Consider the following 20,938-nt stretch of genomic DNA (forward strand, 5'->3'; position numbering starts at 1 on the left):
GTGTTTGTATATGTGTGTGAGACGGGGGAGAGAGAGAATTTGCATTTATTTATATTATTATACACTGTCAATTAGAAGTCAGGATTTTTCAACGATTATGTGTAACCCTTAAAACACCGTGTCAAGTGGTTTTTAAGTGAAATTTGTCACGTTTTATTAGCGTTCATTTCAATTGGTTGATCGCATGACTATTTGTGAACAAACAAGTCAATAAACAGTTTATACATAATTATTAACATCTGCATATGATCACGTGATGGTATTTTGATAAATTAAAGTACATATTTCCGGGTCTTAATGGGTCTATTGCCCAATTGTTATGGTCAGTTTATTCAGTACAGTTCTTTTCGTCATGCCCAATTTATTGATGGTACACTTCCCAGATAGATAGAAAGAGAGAAAGACATCAGTCTGGCCACCATTTTGCCGGCGGTGTCACTCTTGAGATGTATGTGCTACATACATATGTGCTAGCGAAGAAGTACAGGGTTCGAACTGGGAAAAGGGAGTCAGAATCTGAAGTCTGCAACGCAGCAATTCTTTATTGAAATTAAACATCACTCGATATAGACAAAACTACACACAAGTAAACTTTTACATTTCATATATATGATGTAATTTCTCTATTTAGGAATCAATTGCCGAATAAATTATCAATAATCCGAAAATAATTAAATATAAAATGTTACAAACTAATACCAAAGTTATTTTCAATCAAATAATTTTATAGAATGTTTATTATAAAATAAAATAAAATATTACCTTCTGTAATTTAAAAGGTAATGAATTACTTTTAGCATGAAGTTGGTAGCAAACCATTATTACAAAAATCAAACATAATATTATAAATTCATACAAATTCTAAATACATTTTATGAATCAAAGAAACACTATATTTTAAAAAGTAATATTCTATAATAATAACAGATTACAGACATTTTAAATTTAAGTGAAATAATGTATAAATATGTTTCTTCTCAATTTATGAGACACCTAGGAAACATCTTTAAACTGATAATAATTAGATTTTCTTACCAGGCAAGAAGTCAGAATCTGAAGTCTGCAACGCAGCAATTCTGACAGGCTGTCGAGAGCGCAATATATATATATATATATATATATATATATATATATATATATATATATATATATATATATATATATATATATATAGTGGTTCACACTCAACTACAGCTTACGTGGGGGGCCCCGAGTGGCCGAGAGGTCTAAAGCGCTCACCGTTCCGGATCACTGCCATCTCACCTCTGTCTGCGTAGGTTCGAGTCCAAGGCTCGGCTAGCGTGGGTACGTGGGAAAGCCTGCCAGTAGCTTCTCGTGGGTCGGTGGTTCTTCCCTGGGTTTTCCAGGGTTCTTCCTCCACCAGTTATACTGGCCGCCATGTATAGCCTATCTTGTGCTGAAAAATGGCGTTAAACCCTAAAACAACAACAACAACAACAACAGCTTACGTGTTCTTGGATTGTTGCTCGTGTTTCGGAAAAACCAGGAAGAGCCCTCAATTTTGCATTCCGCTTCCAAGAATAATTTGCCTCGTCAAAAGTTGCCTACAGTTCACAACTAAGATTCTAACCGAACTATTTTTAGTCATTAGGCATCAGTGACTGAGACTGTTGGTGTAAAGTGTTGCCTCGTGTATGCAGTGCATTTGTTATTCGAGCTTGCTATAATACTTAGGAGATATTTCGATTGAAGATTTTTTTACGGTAATACAGCTCTGACAATGATAGACTTTATTAAAGGCATACAATTTTAAATTACACAATACAAAAATTCTAACAAAACCATCTTTACAAAAATATTATACAAATTTAAATTACAAATCAAAAATTGCATTTTCTAAAAGTTCCTCAAAAAATTTACATCGAAATAATACCCTTCTTTATACTTGAGCCGAATCGAGAGGCTCGATAAAGAAAAATACACTGAGATACAAAAAGCAAAAGAATACACCATAACTGTAAGATATGCAACAGAGATTTAACCCAAAACAAATATATATATATATATATATTGACTGGTTTGAAGGCATAAGAGCCCCTTCTACATAAAACTAGTATCAAGACGTGAGAGAAAAATCTCATTGACGTTATGGAACACATGGGGCTAATGAATACATCGGCATCAATATGTTTGAGACGGTCAGGCTGAAATTACACCTCTTCCTACGATGAGAACATACGGTGACACATTATTATGTTTGTAAGTAGCGAAACATAACATGCCACTTTTTCGTATTTCAACACAAACTGTTTACATGTAAAACGCAGTCTGTGGAATGCAAATCAAAGTTAATATGTTCATTCACCTTTTCGGTAGGTAGTAGGAACCAAGCAACAGTGAGGAAAGTTACTGCAATAGATATAGAAAGAACTATTTTTCCTGTATAAAAGATTAATTACAAGAGAAATTACTACATGCATTCGAGATGCCAGAAATTGTAGGTGTTATTGCAGGAAGAATTCTCACCGGCGATGCGTATATTGCTGCTGGAAATCATCTCAGTGATAATTATTTCGCTTCTCGCAATGATGTTCCTGGTGCTGATGTTAAGAGCTGTCCCTTCTTGTGGGCGAAATGTACGAAAGTCACAGAAGAGCGGTTCAATCTTTGCGGAGTAATATCTGGCTTCATTATGGTTTCATCTCCAATTATGAAAAAGGATCTCCACCAATTTTCAGGAGTGAATATATAGTGGTTTATATACAGGCAGACGCCTGCTTTGTCCTTAATAGGTAGTGGCCTGCAAATTTCAGCTTCAACTTACGTGTTCATGGAGGGCGGATGGCCGAATGCTTCCATAACAACACGAAGAGCCCTCCATTTTGCATTCCGCTTCCAAGAATAATTTGCCTCATCAAAAATTGCCTACGGTGCGCAAATTCTGACTGAACTATCATCGGTCAGTATGCATCAGTGGCTGAGAATATTGGTGTAAATTGTTACCTCCTGCATGCAGTGCATTTGCTACTCGAACTTTTGTTAATTCCTTAGAGCTATTTCTTCTGAAGATTTTTTTTTACAGTAATACAGCTCTGACAATGATATGCTTTATTACAAGTACACAAGTTTTAATTACACAATGCAAAATGTCTAACAATTGCTATCTTTATAAAACTTATACATTTTTAATTACAATTAAACAAATTTGATTATCTAAAAGTTCCTCAAATGTTACATCGAAATAATACCCTTCTTTATATTTGAGCCGAATCGAGAAGCTGTATAAAAAGAAATACATTGAGACACAAAAATCAAAAGAATACACCATAACTGTAAGATATGCAGTAGAGATTAAACCCAAAACAAACATAAATATATATAAGCCTGTTAGACGATGATAACAAACTATAAACAACATGCAGTTCGTGTTTTTTTTTTGTTTTTCTTTTGTGTGTTATTTTACTCTTTTTTAATTATTATACTTTATTAATTTTCTTTTGATAACATCAGCGAAACGTATTTAAGGGCGACTACCATTACTTTTTTGATTTAACGCATTGTTGGAAAATTCTCATTCCTATAGATAGTTCTAGTAAGCCGACTTCGAGTGTATCTTTCTATTGCATACAGAATATCAATAAACATGAATAATTGCACACAGCGAGGTAAACATATTTTCAAGGAGAGTGGCTTCAGATATTAATCAAGAGGAAGAAAAGTATGAATTTTAGTTTTGTGTTAGTGCTACCTTAAAAACCAAGAACTCAGTTCACTTTCAATCAAACCTTGACATGCGCATATATGAGATAGAAATCGCATTTAAAATGACCAGAGAGCGGTAAAGTGAAAATATTATTATAATCGTAAAACTTGTTCGATGTGGTTTAGTGCAACCGTGAAATGGAGGTATATGCTAATATTGACGCGTGGAAGAGAAATATCGCCTTTATCGTTTCAAACAAATTTGACTCAGAAATTGGCCGTATGTTCGCCGATAGCTTCTCACGTCTTATGAGAGCTATAGCAAGATTCACACGACTCGTGCCGAGCGATTGCTCCGACACTTTTATCTTGTTATTATTTAAGGATACTTAATTTTGCTGAAAAACACGACAACATCTAGGTTGCCAAACCTAGAGACGGAAGCGATTCTTTCGAATGGTTTGAAGGCGTAAGAGCCCCTTCTATGGCGGTATCGCCGAGTCATAAAATTAAGATCAAGACGTGAGGGAAAAATCTCATTGACGTTATCGAACACATGGGGCTAATTAATACATCGGCATCAATATGTTTGAGACGGTCAAGCTGAAATTACACCTCTTCCTACGATGAGTCCATACGGTGATACTTTGTTATGTTTGTAAGTAGCGTAACATACATGCCGTGTTTCGTATTTCAACACAAACTGTTTACGTGTAAAACGCAGTCTGTGGAATGCAAATCAAAGTCAATATGTTCATTCACCTTTTCGGTAGGTAGTAGAAACCACGCAACAGTGAGGAAAGTTACTGCAATATATACTGAAATGACTATTTTTCCTGTATAAAAGATTAATTACAAGAGAAATGGTTACTACATGCATTCGAGATGCCAGAAATTGTAGGTGTTATTGCAGGAAGAATTCTCACCGGCGATGTATATATTTCTGCTGGAAATCATCTCAGTGATACTTGTTTCGCTTCTTGCAATGATGTTTCTGGTGATGATGTTAAGAACTGTGTCCCTTTTTGTGGGCGAAATGTACGAAAGTCACAGAAGAGCGATTCAGTCTTTGCGGAGTAATATCTGGCTTCATTATGGGGTTTTTTTCTCCAGTTATGAAAAAGGATCTCCATGAATTTTCAGGAGTGAATATATAGTGATTCCTATACTGGTGACAGACATCTGATTTGTTCTTAATAGGTCGTGGCTTGCAAAATTCAGCTTCAACGTACGTGTTCTTGGAGGGCGGATGGCTGAATATTTCGAAAAAAACCCAGGAAGAGCCTCCATTCCGCTTCCAAGAATAATTTGCCTCATCAAAAATTGCCTACAGTGCACAAATTCTGACTGAAATATTTTCAGTCAGTATGCGTCAGTGGCTGAAAATGTTGGTGTAAATTGTTGCCTCCTGTATGCAGTGCATTTGCTATTCGAACTTACTTTAGCACCTTAGAGCTATTTCTTCTGAAGATGTTTTTTTTTCATTTTACAGTAATACAGCTCTGACAATGATATGCTTTATAAAAGGTATATACAATTTTTAATCACGCAATACAAAAATTCTAGCTTATTATCTCTATAAAATTATACAATTGTAAATTACAATTCTAAAAATGAATCTTCAAAAAATTGAAAAAATATTTACATCCCCAACACTCTTGTCAAAATAAACAGTTCAAATTGCATAAAACATTCATTCAATACCATATGTCTAGATATTTATAATTTTAAACAATGGAATGCCGACAGACAACCCATTACCTAGTACCTTTATTGAAACAAAAGTTTTTATAGTGCTAAAATTACATGATTCAATAATTAACTGGAATTTCATTTATGAATCTTTCCTGGTTCAGTACTATGATCGCCCAAAATAAACATTTACCTCAATTCAACCTAATCATTGACATCGAGATGGCTTGTAATGAGTGTTATTTTAAACTTATGTGGATTCTAATCAAATCCAGAGGATTCTTTTGTAGTTTTGTTTATGTATGTATATTTGTGCAAATTTGGAGGAGTATTTATCGAGAAAGATTTTGAGCGAGAATTTCTCTCAAAAGCACTTCACCTTTTTGGGGTACCATAAATAAATAATTAATTTCGCAAATTTTATAAGGATATAACTATTGGTCTAATTAATAATGGTAACTGTCAAAATTTTATTTCGCACTGGTTGAGGTTTGAGACAATTAGTGTCTTATCTTTAGAGCTCCTCGTTATAACTGAGCGATTTTTATAAGCTGTCAATTATGAACATCCTGACGTCAATATATTTTTCGAACATTTATCCGCGATCCTTGGATTAGGAGTCTGACGCTCTACCAAACTAGCAACCGTAATCGAACTATATACAGCAAAACCAATAAAATGAATAATGGGAAAAAGCTAAACTACTTAACAAAACTATATTGTCATGGTATTATAGTGAATAGATACACCAGGCTAAAAGTATTGTTAGAAAAATGGTCATTTGAAACCTTTCAATGATTAGTAAGATTTCTATACAATATAAAATATATTTTCACGATTCTTTGGGGGTATCAGAGGAAACGAGGTTATACATAAATACTGTTATAACCAATTACTAAATGGGCTTTCAAAACTAATTTATGTTTGTGGAGGCATGCAATGCTTTACTAATTTCATCATCTATTTTACCCGCAACTTTGGAGAATGTTGGAAAAGGTTAAGTCTGGTATCTAAGTACAGACGAATTACAACAAAAAATCCAGCTCTTGTTCCTTCATTTTTGGAAAGAATGCTGTTTCTGTAGGAAAACAAAAACCTTATTGCTGCCCGGATCAAATATTATCTTAACTGTTACAGTGGTCTGTATCAACGTTATCTTTATTTCCTTTCCCTCAAAATCGCAAACAATGACCCACATCAGTTGTAATAATCGAACCAATGTTTGAATGTAAAGCTGTGAGATATTTATTATTTATTGGAGTAGTGTGTGTGTGTGTGTGTTCTACACATTTCGCAAGGTGGCAAATGCTACTGCTGAGTGTATGGAAATTAGTAAAAGACAGGGTCTAAATATCAGTTGATGACGAATTATAATTCTCTGTACATGCAGGATTCTTTTTGTTTGTTACCTACACCTGTATTATCTGTCGAATATTCTTTGCGATGCTTCAGATGTACATGTAGTCTGCAGTAGGCAAAATTCAACAATGTTGTATTTGTGTCATTTGAAACTTGAGATGTGTTCTTAACTTTACAAAAAACTGTGACACTTTCAAATGAAATCATATTTTGTCAGCGAAATCGAAATATGTTTACATCTTCAAAAATCAGCTAAAAACATTATAATTCCACATAATTACTTCATTAGTCTGTCGAACAGAAAACCTGATATTCCAGAAAAAAGGGCCTTCCCAGCTGCACCGAAAATCATCGACCCCAGGCAGGCACCGACTCCTGGCACCGGAATTAAAATTTGGCCAACAGCTGCACCAATAGTAGATCCTAGATACGCACCAGCAGTAGATCCGGCAATAGAACCAACTGCCCCAATTATCTTTGTGCAGACTCCTCTTGCAAGGTCTGTGCCACTTATCTCTTTGTTATTATGAGCTTTATTTAGCTTATATATATCACACCCAACACCTATCGTTTCGATGACAGTGGTACCAATTGCAGCGTATTTAGCAGCTTGTTTAGCTGTTTGCTTAATTGTTTCTTTTCCTACTGCAGCAGCTGATTTTCCTGCTGTTTCGACTGCTTTATTACCCACTGATTGAATAGACTTTTCTCCCACTTTCTCTATTGCCACTTTTTCCACTGCAGCAGCTGATTTTCCTGCTGTTTCGACTGCTTTATTCCCCACTGCTTGAATAGACTTTTCTCCCACTTTCTCTATTGCCACTTTTTCCACTGCAGCAGCTGATTTTCCTGCTATAATCTCAACTGCCTGAATAGATTTTGCTCCTGCTTTCTTTACTGCCTCTTTTCCAGCCTTCTCAACGATTGGTTTCTGCGCAGTTTCAGCCGCAGTTTGAACCGCATTTAGATTGATCATATACTTTCTAGTTGTGTCTGAAACCAATTTTTGTATGGATTGTATGGATTCATCAACGAATTTTTTCCCTAATTTAGGTGCCATGTTTCCTGTTATAGGTATAGTTTCAGGCATAAATACACTTGCTTTGTCAACAGCCCATTTACGAAGTCCATCCTCAGCTAATTTTTCCTGCACATTTCCAATCACACGTCGAAATGTTTGATCAAGCTTACATATATCAGGTATCTCTGAAAACATTTTTTTGGAGGAGTTAATTATGTTCCGAGGTAGATCAAACGTTCCAATGTTTTCTGCAGGCGTTGTTATTGTTGTCGTCACGGTGAGTTTTGTTGCTGGCAGGTCAAAAGTCACTTTCGCTGGTGATGTTGGTGTCTTCGGTTGGACTAAAGCTTGATTTTCTAGCTGTTTAGGTACAGTTCCTCTTTTAAAAAATGCATTCAAGGGCACCTGGCCAATGCCTTCTATCAGATTGAAAGGTGTTGTCTTATCGAAACATGCATCTAAGCAATCTATGCATAATTTTTTCGAAGCCTTTGCATAATTTATTTGGCGACTCACAGGCCTTCCTGTTAAGGCCCAAGTCACAAAATGCTCACAGTTATTAATTGCTACCATATAAGTATCTTCTCCACGACGTGAGAGGGCGCGACAGATAGCTTTTTCCTTCTCCTCTTCTGACTCTGGATACCCATTAGACCATATGAGATAGACTCCTAGTTTGAAATCCATTTTATCAAATGGCAAGAATGTTTCGTGTACCCGTACAAACAATTTGTAGACTGGTGCATAATGAATAATGTGAACACCATTTTCCCGTACTTCTTTGACGAGATAATGGTGGTAATAACCCAATGGTCTCTTTTCTGCTATATGGGAACATGGACATACCTCTTTTATAAACTGTTCCCTGTTCATAATCTGTCGTTCGTCTGCATGACTCTGAAACCAAATTATCAGAAAGATAAAAGGAACATGTACATAAACACGTGCATGCATGCATGTATGCAAGCATGCATGCGAGCATCCATCCATCCATCCATACAAATATACATACATAAATACATACATATTTTATGTAAACTAGCGAGACATGTATTAAGAGAAAAATATAAAATAGATTTGACCTGACTGATTAAAGTAAATCACTTATTGCCTATTAATTAAAATTACAGCTATCTGCACGTGTTTATGTATTATGTAGACGTGTCTTTCTCCCGCTTTGGGACCGCTCCGTTGGCTTAAGTAGTCAGAGCGTTCGCCTAGGATGCGGGAGGTCGCGGGTTCTAACCAAAGACTTATAAAAGTGGTACTCACAGCTGCTTCGCTAGGCGCTCAGCATTAAAAGGTAAGTGTTAGGACTGGTCGAACTGGTGTCAGGATAATTTGACTGGGCGGGACATATGCTACATGTCTGCAGCACTATTCCCCAGTGCTAAACATTACTATAAACTGCTACACTGCAGACATCGTAGCGATATAGTTGACACTGTTTAAAAACTATGTTGAAAATCCAAATCTCTCTCTCTCTCTCTCTCTCTCTCTCACACACACACACACACACTATCCGTCTGTGCATGTCGTTGCCGATAAGTGACAAGGTTTGTGCATCAGGTGCAATGAGAACACTGCGTCAAAGACATTTCTAGAACATTTTTGGCAAGTCAGTAAGACATGGAAATTTATACATAACAGGGCTGATCACATACAGATTAAACTGGCAATGCCAGAATCCGTAAACGAATAAATGTTGATGGTTGAGAAAATGTATTAAATGAAGTGAGATCCTGAAACAGAAACAGACAAACCGTATCATACTGCGATTACAACCATTGACGCCCTCAGTTGCATAGAGATAATGTTAAAAAGATGGAAAGACAGTCAGTGGTCGCAAATAATTAATATGAGAAACATAATTAATCTGCAAGGAGATACTAAAAAAGCAAAGATCACTTGTCATTTAAGCTAAAATTTAAATAATAATAACTGAGTAAATATTTTAATAACACAAACGTTGGAATTCAAAAGCAAAGATTGATTATTAGAGACTTGCGTTCGACAAACAATTTACATATTTAATTTAATACCACCATAGTACCAAAAGCTGGCCACACCTGATAACCTGATACGTCATGGGTAGTATTAAAACAAAAAGTATATATATATATATATATATATATATATATATATATATATATATATATATATATATATATATATATATATATATATAAGTTGGTACACAAGTGATATATTTAGCGACCTAGATATCATAATAGCTCTGATGAAGAATTGGTCTTGTCTCTATTCCATGCGATCCTCCATAATAACTGAGGAAATTTGGTCTTGCGTAAGGCACTTGCTATAGCAACCTCGAACGAATGGTAAACAAACAACGGCAAAAAGAACCAGCATGTGTACAAATCAAGTATGCTACAAAGGTCCTGAGGATGACGTTATATATGGAGAATGGCAGACGAGAATTGTCTTGTTTAACTTTATGAAAGGCGTTGAGCTGGGTTATATAAGATATATCCCGTCAGTGTTCTCTAATATGATTTATTTTATTGTCCAGTATGTTTTAGACTCCTCCCATTTTACCTATTTCATACGTCAATTAATGTCTTGAAATAGAGGCCTCATTGGTATTCAAACTCCGAACAATTGGCTTCATTTTATATCTATCAGTGACAGTTTCACGTGGCCAAAAGCTTAGCTATGGTGCATCATTCGTTAATTGTTTTGTTGGAGGGGGATGGGTTTGGCACCAAATGTGCAGCAAATACTGAAGAATGTTTTCATTCTTTGTCAGTTGGTATTAAGTCGTTGACAATGAAAGGGTCTGCACTGAGAGTCATATTCAACTATCCTAAATAGCCAAAATAATGGAAATTCTTATACAGCCAATTTTAAAGCTACACTATGCTCACCTATGCAGATAAACAAGTACAAAAATCTTACTTTGCATTTCTCGATACTAATATTGACTTGTCACAGTTCTTGAACAAATTTGTGTTTAAGGTTTCCTCAGCAGTTGAATTAGACTTTAATCTAATATAAAACCGTTATTTCATCGATAAATAACGACTAACTATTACTCTGAAAATGCTGCTAGAGCCTATAAACACGCATCGCTGGCTGGAGATAATTCATGCAACAAGGATTCGGTGTGCCTTCAAACATTCTGCACAAATTTGGTTTAATCTCCCAGTTATGTAGATTTAATTTACATTTTTACTTGGCTTTTCTCCATTGATTATACGTTATGTATATTCGTAGTTTGTACTTGACCCTTGTCCAAAAAAAATTATAGGTGTATCTGACCGTTGACATTTATTTTGTAAACAACAGATTAAATATTCAGATTATTATGGATGAAAGCAAACATCTTTACTTCTGTCTGAATTCTAGATATTATTTTTTCACTTGGAAATTCCGAAACATGTTGACAACTTTAAATGTTTAAGGAAAGAAACTGACCTCTTAGCTTTTTGTATAATAGTAAACAATTTCTCACACTTTCCTTAACATCTGAAGCAGAATCAGTCTTAGTATTGTGTTCGGTTTTTAATCTGGGCAGAATTATTTGCTCAAAATCTTGTTCAGTGGAATTACGAAGTGTTCAAAAATATTCTTGGACTAAATATTATTTTGGAATTATAGTGATTTAGAAAACGACTATTTGGATTATATTAACAAACGATTGTTAGCACATCACGCCAATACAGGCCATTGGCACATTAGCTCATTGGAGACTAAAGGCACATCGACGTATACAATATTGGAATTTATCTGGAACTCCACTTGAATTTAGTTGAAACCTAATACATTTTGACTTGGGACAATTTGGATTTAATTCACTATACTGCATTTTTTTTTAAAGTTTCAATTTGTATTCTAGGAAAATACATTATTTGTTGAATTTGACAAAACGTGCTGGTTTTGTTCTTTTCTGTTGCTTAGAACAAGACCATATAGTTCTAAGACTACCACATATGCACATTGCACTTTATTTTATTCCTGTGCAGAACTTCGAGAAAAGGTTTGTTGAATATTATTGATCAAGGATAACACAAATTCGAAATGTATGTTTGTTTCAGAGGAATTAAAGTTGATTTCATTTTCTTCATATATTTATTTATTTCTCTTAATAGGCTGATCGGGAATCAGATACTATTCATTTCAATCTCACCAAAATTGGATACTCATGTATAACATGATCAATAACATGCTAAAGTGCCAATAAATTTGATGATTTCTCATTCTGTCTGTCCGTCCATTCTGTCTATCAATAAAGATCATTCTAAATTACCGCTGGGAATTCGTCAAACGTATTTCATACGTTGTTAGTGTAGCAAATACTTCTAAGAGGGGCATAGGTTTCTTGCATATATATAAGAAAGTTGTGCAGAAAGCCTAGCCTGAGAATAAACTCCTTAAAACTAATTGTAAATTTGAAGTTTATTTAATTTTATTGATCCATCCCTATTAATGACACAGAAAAAGTGACACAAATTGTTTGGTTTCAAATAGATGATTAAGGTAGTGTAAGTACACGAGGTTAAATGGCTGCTTTGCAAGGTTAGCACAAGCTTATAGAAATAAAATCGTATGTTTCAAACCAACCAATGCGTCAAATGGATGTTATTAGTACTATTATGCTGACCATTCATTGCCTCAAGGGCTGCTCTTGCTATATATGTCCCTGATTTAAGACACGTTTGCCCGACGAGAGCTTGATGTTGAAAAAAGCTATAATATGAAGAAAACACAGTCTCTCAGTAAATAGAGCAAGTTGCATATGTGCGAAAGTTTGTCAGGGCAGGCAAAATTCGTGCAATTCGTACTTTTCGGAGCCCGTAACTTCAGTTTGATAAAACTCAGATAACCAATGATGACTTGAAAATAGAAAAGAGAAAAGATAGTCATAGAATATAGCCGAGTGCCTTTAAGGACGTAAATAGTAGAAGGAAATCGAGGGTCAAGGGTGGAACGAAGTTTTTGGAAGTCACTTGTCTTGTCTTTTTTATACTATGATAGTCATGGTCCTACATCAAAACGGGTCAGTGGGTAATCTGAGGCAATTTGACACTCGGTATGACTTTTTCCTTCATATTCTGACTTTTTTTCAACATCAAGCTCTCTTTGAGCACCTGTGATTTCAGACACAAGTATTTCGAAAGGACACAAACTATTGTTGTTGAGGGATTAATGCCATTTTTCGGCACATGATATAGGCTAGACATGGCTGCCAGTATATCTGGTGGAGAATGAACCCGAGAAGAAACAAAGACCCATGAGAAGCTGCTGGCAAGATTTCTCACAAAACTACGTTGGCCGAGACCTTAATTATGACAACGCAGACTGAGGTGTGATGTCTGTGATCTGCAAAGGCGATCTGCCACCCAGGGCCCACCACAATATGTAAATGAGAGAGAGAAAGACAGAAAGAGAGAGAGAGAGAGAGAGAGAGAGAGAGAGAGAGAGAGAGAGAGAGAGAGATAGGGTTGAATTTCTAAAACAGGAGATATTGTTCTACCTGTTGATAAACGGTGAATGTAAAGATCGGTCTCTTCACAGTTCTTAACTTGTAGAAGGAGCATTCATTAAAATAATAACAAATGAAACAATCTAAAAGAAAACATTTATTTTGTCTTATTATTCAATAAATACTAAGTTGCTTTCGATACACGATATGTAAGGTCTGTAGCTTAGTACACCATAATTTGAATATGCATTATGTCTGTTCCTCCTCATTATTTTCTTATTTATCACGGCGCCATCTGTTGTTTTAATGGTACATTAATCTATTGCAGCTTGCGGCATGTTACCAGTCAACTTGTAACTTTCATCGTGTTACAGTATAACTTTTAGTATGTGAACGTTTTACATGTGTAAGACTTAACACTGTGTTATAAAATGAAATGTGTCAATTGCACAGTGAAAATTTAACGTTGGAAGGACACAGTTTAGAATAACAACGTGTGTACTATTAGAAACGAAATAGCAGTATTGTTGTATTATACTTAACAAACTCAGTAATACATACTGGCAGATGTAAAGATGCCATCTGGAACGTGCAACCTACACAGTTGGAAAATACAAACTAGAATAGTATAAATCAGAATATACAGCCTAAAACAAATATGAAATGCAAATAGAATATACAGAATGTAATAATAGAAAATACATGCATATAATTATGGCGGTAATCCCCTCCATAGCCATGAGAAATGTATACGACAAAAATTAATGTTAAAGTACGTCGACATTTTGAGTCGAGGCCACCAAAGACATCCAGTGAAAACCGGATTGAATATCGCACTATGATATTAAAATATAAAGCCCCGCGCAATTGAAACAATTTAAACTAATCTCCTGCTCTCTTACCGAACAGGGCTGATGTCCGATTGTTTTGACTCAGGTTAGTGGAGGTCACTAAATAAGTGACTCGGCTATCTGACGATTTACTATCCGATTTGGGATATTATCCCTACGCCGACAAACTCTGAGGTTACGTCTGTATGTTAAGAACAACAAATTAGTCCCAAACACATAGCCTTATTACTGTGTTAATTTTTATGACGTACTGAAGTCAATCTAATACATCTCTTGGGAGTAATTTTAAACTAAGCAAAATAATTTCGAAATAGTGTGTTATTATGTGTTTTTTCCGATGCTTGGTGGAGTACTTTCGTTGTCAAATCCTCATTTTCGGAGGTGCTTAGTTTTGTAAGTTGTAAAGCTCCTCTATTTTCGGAGGTAAGTAAATACTGTCTGTAGTTCGCAATTGCATAATGCCAATAGAAGTGATATGTTTTAAAAACAAACAGCGGAACTTGTGAAGTCTGAGTGGAGGTCTGCCATTTTACAAGTCCAAAGTGATCGATAATATTCGTTATAGGTACAGATTATGTCTTTTTCAAACCACTTTTGCATGAAATTTTAAACATGAACTAATATTGTTTTAGATCAGTGAAAGTACATTTGAGATTAGTTCCAAGCGAAGTTACAAAATGGTCATGCTTGAGAGGGAAAGATGCCGTTTTCATTGTAATATCAAATAAAGAAATAAATAGATTGATAAATAAATAAATAAATAAATATACTGGAATACCTGATGTATGCTATACCTTATTGTCATTGTCACGTCGCTTTGATGCTTAGAATGAAAAACAATATGCCTAATGCTTGAGATGAAACTCAGAAAGTTTAGCAGGTCAGATTTTCTTCAACACTGGCAAATTATAACACTGTAAGTATAGGGAACTTTGCTTGATACAACATTAACAGGCACGTACACCGAATTTCAACTAGTTTCTTAAGTAGTTTTCTGTGTACAAGGTAGATTTAAACCGACGCAATGAGTTATACATACACAGTCACCAGATACACTGACGGAGAATTTTATTTTGGAGCGTATCAGGTTAAATAATATTTCCATATTTAGCAGATCTTACAACAAAGGTCTAGTCTATTGCAGATGACAAACGTGCCATATAGTGGAATGTTCTAGAAACTGTGGAGCACCATCTTGCCCCCTTCCCCATCGCTCTATACTTTTTTCAGACCTTCATTATGTTTTTAAATTAAAAAAAGCTGTAATATTTTTTTCAGGCTCGTTTTCTTTCAGTGATGTGTGTGTGTGTCTTAGCCAAAGTTTTAACAACATGGAAATCTTTTTAGAACAGCAAGATGGTTTTGTGGAATTATACACATCTACGGTGATTTAGTGCGGAGTCTAACTGGCAAGAGTGGAGGAAAGATAGTATATGCTATCCAAATATAAAAATACCAAAGTCTGAGTTTCCTCCTCTCCAGTGCCAGTAGACAGTTGGAAAAACTTGTGTGATTTTACTACATCTTTAAAACTTAAGATTTCAATGCACATAGCCCTTTCGTCTGTACCTAACCGTAAGAACACTGATTTACTTTCCAATAGGTCAACAGAGAACAGTTCAAATCTACAAAAACATGCAATGGAATTCGTGTACAGTTTGTGTATTTTCGCATTTGTTGACTTATATAAAATCAGTCGGTGGTTCTTTCCGGGGATTTCCCGGGTTCTTCCTCCACTATTAATACTGGCCGCCATGTATAGCCTATCGTGTGCTGAAAAATGGCGTTAAACCCTAGAACAACAACAACAACAACTTATATAAAATCAGTAAGTCCTTGAGTTTAATGCATTTTTTACTCTTAACAATAGCTGACAAAATTGAAGGAATGATTAATTAATAGTCTGTAATTATTATCTCACACTCGCACCCGCTAATAGTTCCACTACCTTACTTAACCCTTTAAGTGCCTACATTAAGTGAAACGAATTCCTCAGTTGACATCCATTTTAATCACTGGCACGTCCTTGATTAGCTTTAATTATTGAATGATAAATGAACTGAAACGATTTTGGAAGTTGTGTCCGAACATGTAGATGAATAGCAGGTTTAACGGAATGCTTACTAGCACCATTACAATTACGAGAGAGAGAGAGAGAGAGAGAGAGAGAGAGAGAGATAGAGATGATTATTTGGTTTATTTGGCATTGCATCTAAAATACGAACATTTATTGAAAACTGTCATACTCACGTCCATGCTAGTAATGGTTCATAGTCCAAGATGTTACTGATGCTGACGTTAATATCCACCTATAAATTAATCTGAACGCTAATTACGTGGTTTAGCGATGACACGATACGTTCTCAGTGAAAAGCCTATCAGGTTTGTCGGTTTAGCTTTATGTATACTTCTACTTTAGATCCTTTTGATATCGCTAAAAATTATACTGTTATGAACTTTCTGATATAACAAAGAACTGGTTAGCAAAATGGCTCCTATCCCGATTCTGAATATATATCCATCGTGTGATTATTTTCCAGTTAGTATTTATAACTAATGAATGATACACATATTATTGTGGATTGATTTGGTGTTTTGGGCTGTGTTGGTCTTGAAACAGGTATGAAGCTTGCGTATACCGTTTCTAGGTTGCCTAAAATTATCTAAAGTACCAAACCTTTATATACTTATATTGCTCTATCTGATAAAAAATTCAGATTCACATCTTCAATCAGGTAAATATTTTTGTCATTATGTTTAACATAATAAAACTACTCATCGTCGGTATATAGATTGCCTAAAGCTCTTGAAAGATGAGTCATGGCGAACGTTCAGATTTCTTATAGTGTCAATCAAGTTCATTGCACGGCCTGTGATACATTCGTGTCTCATGTTATTTCTCAACTTTCATTCACTGTGCCAAAATTCAATTCTCAAATCCCAATCACTGTGCTAAAAGGAATTTCTCACATCCCACATACTGTGCCAAAAATGTATTTCCCAAAATCATTTACTGTGACAACAAGTATTAACTAACTAGATAAACTTGCTCAGATTTATTTTCAATATGTCCTGTTTTTCGGTACAACTTGAAATTGCATATCTTGATCAAAACTTGGTAAGGCATGGAGAAAAGTAAAGTCTGAGTAAATGATACCTAGCGAAATGTTAAACGAACATTAGTTCTTATGATTAAATAAATATAAAATATTACGTAAATTGGCAACACAAGGGTCTGTCACATTAAACTCCATTCTTGGTCAATTTTGTCTTCTTAAGTTACACTAAGTCCTAATTTCATTTAAATAATTTCAGTCGACCTTGAATAGGTTAATAAGGGTTCTGAGACATTTATCAAGAGTTATCATATGTTTTAAACACAGTCTTTAGTATACAAACATGAACTTAATGTTGTATTCCAAATACTTACTCAGAAATGACATCATAACGTTTAGAACTTATGTTCACTTTATTCTTTATCCTAAGATCTATAAACAAAAATCATCACATTTTATTTGGGCGTGAAAGGACATATCTTAAAAGCACAGATTTATCGTTCTCACCACGCAAGTGTGTATGATAAAAGGTGGCGGATAACCTATTTATTACAAACCCATTTAGTCTTACATGGCTAATCTGGCGTTCGATACAGATTTTCCGTATGTGAGTCCGTAATGCACACCTAAACTTTTCGTATCGCACACCTAGCCTGGAAGTAAATTTTCCAAAGTAGTCAATAAACAGTCCACTTATATAGCAGCGACGAGTAGTTTACAGGCATTTCACGTCATCTACGACCGGAAAAATTCGAATCAGTTGCGGTTGACAACAATATTTTGGACATAAAGTTTAATGACAAGTTATCAGTTGAAGCTGGTGTGCAAAGTGGCACGAAACATGAGAGAGAGAGAGAGAGAGAGAGAGAGAGAGAGAGAGAGCACTTGGTGTTGACAGTTTAAAACGCATGGTTAGAAATGCCCCCACATTCGGAGAAAACTTTACCCTATGTTATATTAAACACTGAAAAAGGTGTCTACCTGGTTACTTTTTTTATTAAACCGGATTGTTTGTCCATGAACCAAATACTGAACCGCACAATATATATCTAGGCCTAGCCCCTTTTACGTGCATTGGGCTTTTTTCAGAGAGTTGTACAGTATAACCCCAAATGCCTAATCCATAAAGTATACATTAGAAAATGTAAAATAATGCGTGCATAAAAAAGGGAAATGTAATAAATTCAAAACCTCGTAAGTTCTAGATCAAGGGAAATAACTAATTTCGTACGGCGTTGGAATATTAGCATTACATTTGACAATACAGTATGCACTTCTTACTTTTCTAAGAATTTGTAAAACAGAGAATACAGATCGATTTACAAGTCATGTCCACGGCGGTGTGTCCACAATAAAGATGATGAGACCTCAAAACCTTTTGTGCACACACATACACACACTCTTTCTTTCTTTCGTTCACACACTTGGACACAAATATAAAATATCCACTTACACAGATCTCGCTTTTACTCAGTAACGTTTTCTATCTGCCTCTACCATTCATCATACGCACAAATGCACGCGCGCACACAAACAAATGAACACACAGATTTAAAATTATTTTTTCCTTCCTCTCTCATATTCGTTCCTTTAGCGTCCACTTCTCTCTTCACACACACACACACACACACACACATATATATATATATATATATATATATATATATATATATATATATATATATATATATATATATATATATATATATATACACACACGCGCATATGAAATCGCATACAGAAAATACTATGTGTCTACAAACTATATTATCTACCCAATGAGGGGACCTCATGTAACGATACATTCACGGATGTAATTATCCTATTTTTCCAACCATATTATGTTTTCCGAGTAATTTCATTATAATCGAAAGATTACGATTTCAAATAAAAGAATATATCTTGCAAGTCGCACACATTTTGATCCGTTGGAATATATTTGCTCGTACTAGTCAGCATGCATGTGGGGTAAGAGTAAATTTCTGGAACCCAGTATCCACCTTGCATTTTCTATGTTATTAATCTAGTAATGTTTCTGCTTACTTAGACGAAGTTTAAAAGTATTTTAATTGATACCTAGCATTTGAGGTGACATAAGTAAGTTTGAACTGGATGGGTCAATGATAAGTTCAGTCGGGAAGAAACACATAAAGTCTTCAAAACATCAACACATGGGTACTCTATTTTTAGCACACAAAGAATAAATCGATAGTTACCATGTTTATATCATTTAACGGACAGGTCGAATACACTAAGAACTACTCCTCAATTTGAGTCGCTATTTTGTAACGCAATCAGTTCTACATACTGGCGTAGTAGAAGTAGCTATAATTGACTATTAATTAGTAGTGTTACGAGAAAGAGGGGGGGGGGGGTAGCAAACAGGAAGAATTATTTGATATTCGGTATTCTGATTCAAATACATACATTTATTTCATACATTTATTTAAAACTTTTGTACTCACCGCCATGCTGTTGATGCTAATGTTAATATCTTCCGACAAAATGGTTTGTCCACTAATCATCTAGTTGATCAGCGTTCGTCGGGCAGGTATGATCGAGTGAGTTCGATGAACGACTAAATAGTATAAAAGCAATAGACACCGCCACTAGAGAGCGCTGGCAATCAAACTTAACATTTCTCAAAATGGTAACCACATTACACAACGTACTTTATTCACTTTCATACGTAAAATGGCGACACTATTAGATCCGAATGTAATCATAATTGATAGGTTAACTATCTATATTTGGCGTCTATGACATCGGTGATCTTTTGGGGGATTTTCCACAACGTAATCGGCGGAGAAAAAATCGATAACAAAATCTGTCAAAACGTAGAAAAATTCATACAACGAACATATACACTTACCTAGGCTAGCTTTTTAAATACTTTGAAACTCGTATTTACGAGAATGGTGGTAAAATGTGTGAGAATATTTTTAAAGGTCACTCATTACAGCAAGAACCGTAAGTATAGCAAATATCAATGTGGTCACGTAGGCGAATTTACTCACCTTAAAATAAATATTAATCGCTGTTCTAAAATTTAATAATATTATACTTTAACCGAATGTCCATTCAGGCTTGATTATTAAATGCTATGCTACTCCTTTACTGTCATGAATAAACTTCCAAACTAAAATTATTCATCATTGTGGACCGTTCAGGTGATGATACAACCTTTTGAACGTATTCTGCCATATGTAGTGCGAAAGCCGACTTGTTTGTCCTACATCATGCAGCATAGTCTGCAAGGTATAAATTGGAATGCCATTTTTAGCGCTTATCATTATCAGTAGAGTTCTGCTATGGGTTGTTTTCACTGACGTCACAATCATGTAATCAAATACGCACAATGCAATACGCGCGCACCTTGTGACGCCATTTTGCTTCCTAACAAACTGTTGTCAGCATCAGTCATCACGTGAATAATGAAGTTGAACCGCAATCATGCATATTGCTATCAAATAGAAATGCCGATATTTCTGACAAACATACAATATTGCGATTTGTTTTTAAAAAGTATCTTGTATGTCCCCAAGATTGTCATTTTGAATGAATATTTATGGACAATGATCTTCGGGATACAATATCAGATACCATCAAAAACGGAAAGAGAGTGGGGAGAAAATTAAAACAGCAGAAGACCGCAGGGGAACCTTCAACTAGCCTGCCAAAATAGCCCTTCGTATGGCTTTTCATTGCCTCTTTCCAAAGTGATTACATTTTGGCTTGGAATCACGATTCGATAAGACCACAAAATTAATTTGATCCTTGTTACCACCGCTTCTAAATTAACAATTTACGATGCCTAATAATGACTACAAAAATATTACTTTAAGTCGCTAAG

General features: G+C 35.2%; 1 protein-coding gene across 2 annotated transcripts in view; it reads right to left on the reverse strand.

The window, feature by feature from the left end:
* Positions 1 to 515: 515 nt before the first annotated feature.
* LOC149803630 (uncharacterized) overlaps positions 516 to 20,938 on the reverse strand; it is a 72,102-nt gene continuing 51,679 nt past the window's right edge. Inside the window, exons 1-2 of one of the 2 annotated variants that reach the window (XM_089953382.1) lie at positions 19,551 to 19,638; positions 516 to 8,632 (exon numbers count right to left, since the gene is read on the reverse strand). In XM_089953382.1, coding sequence (XP_089809508.1) covers positions 6,992 to 8,632; positions 19,551 to 19,610 — 1,701 coding nt within the window. In that variant the 5' untranslated portion in view covers positions 19,611 to 19,638 and the 3' untranslated portion in view covers positions 516 to 6,991. Of the gene's footprint in view, positions 8,633 to 19,550; positions 19,639 to 20,938 lie in introns of those variants that run through there. The other variant, XM_089953384.1, reaches the window with a different exon arrangement.

Source organism: Sinohyriopsis cumingii, chromosome 3 (genome assembly GCF_028554795.1).
Source record: "Sinohyriopsis cumingii isolate HCF-2022 chromosome 3, ASM2855479v2, whole genome shotgun sequence".
NCBI lineage: Eukaryota > Metazoa > Mollusca > Bivalvia > Unionida > Unionidae > Sinohyriopsis > Sinohyriopsis cumingii.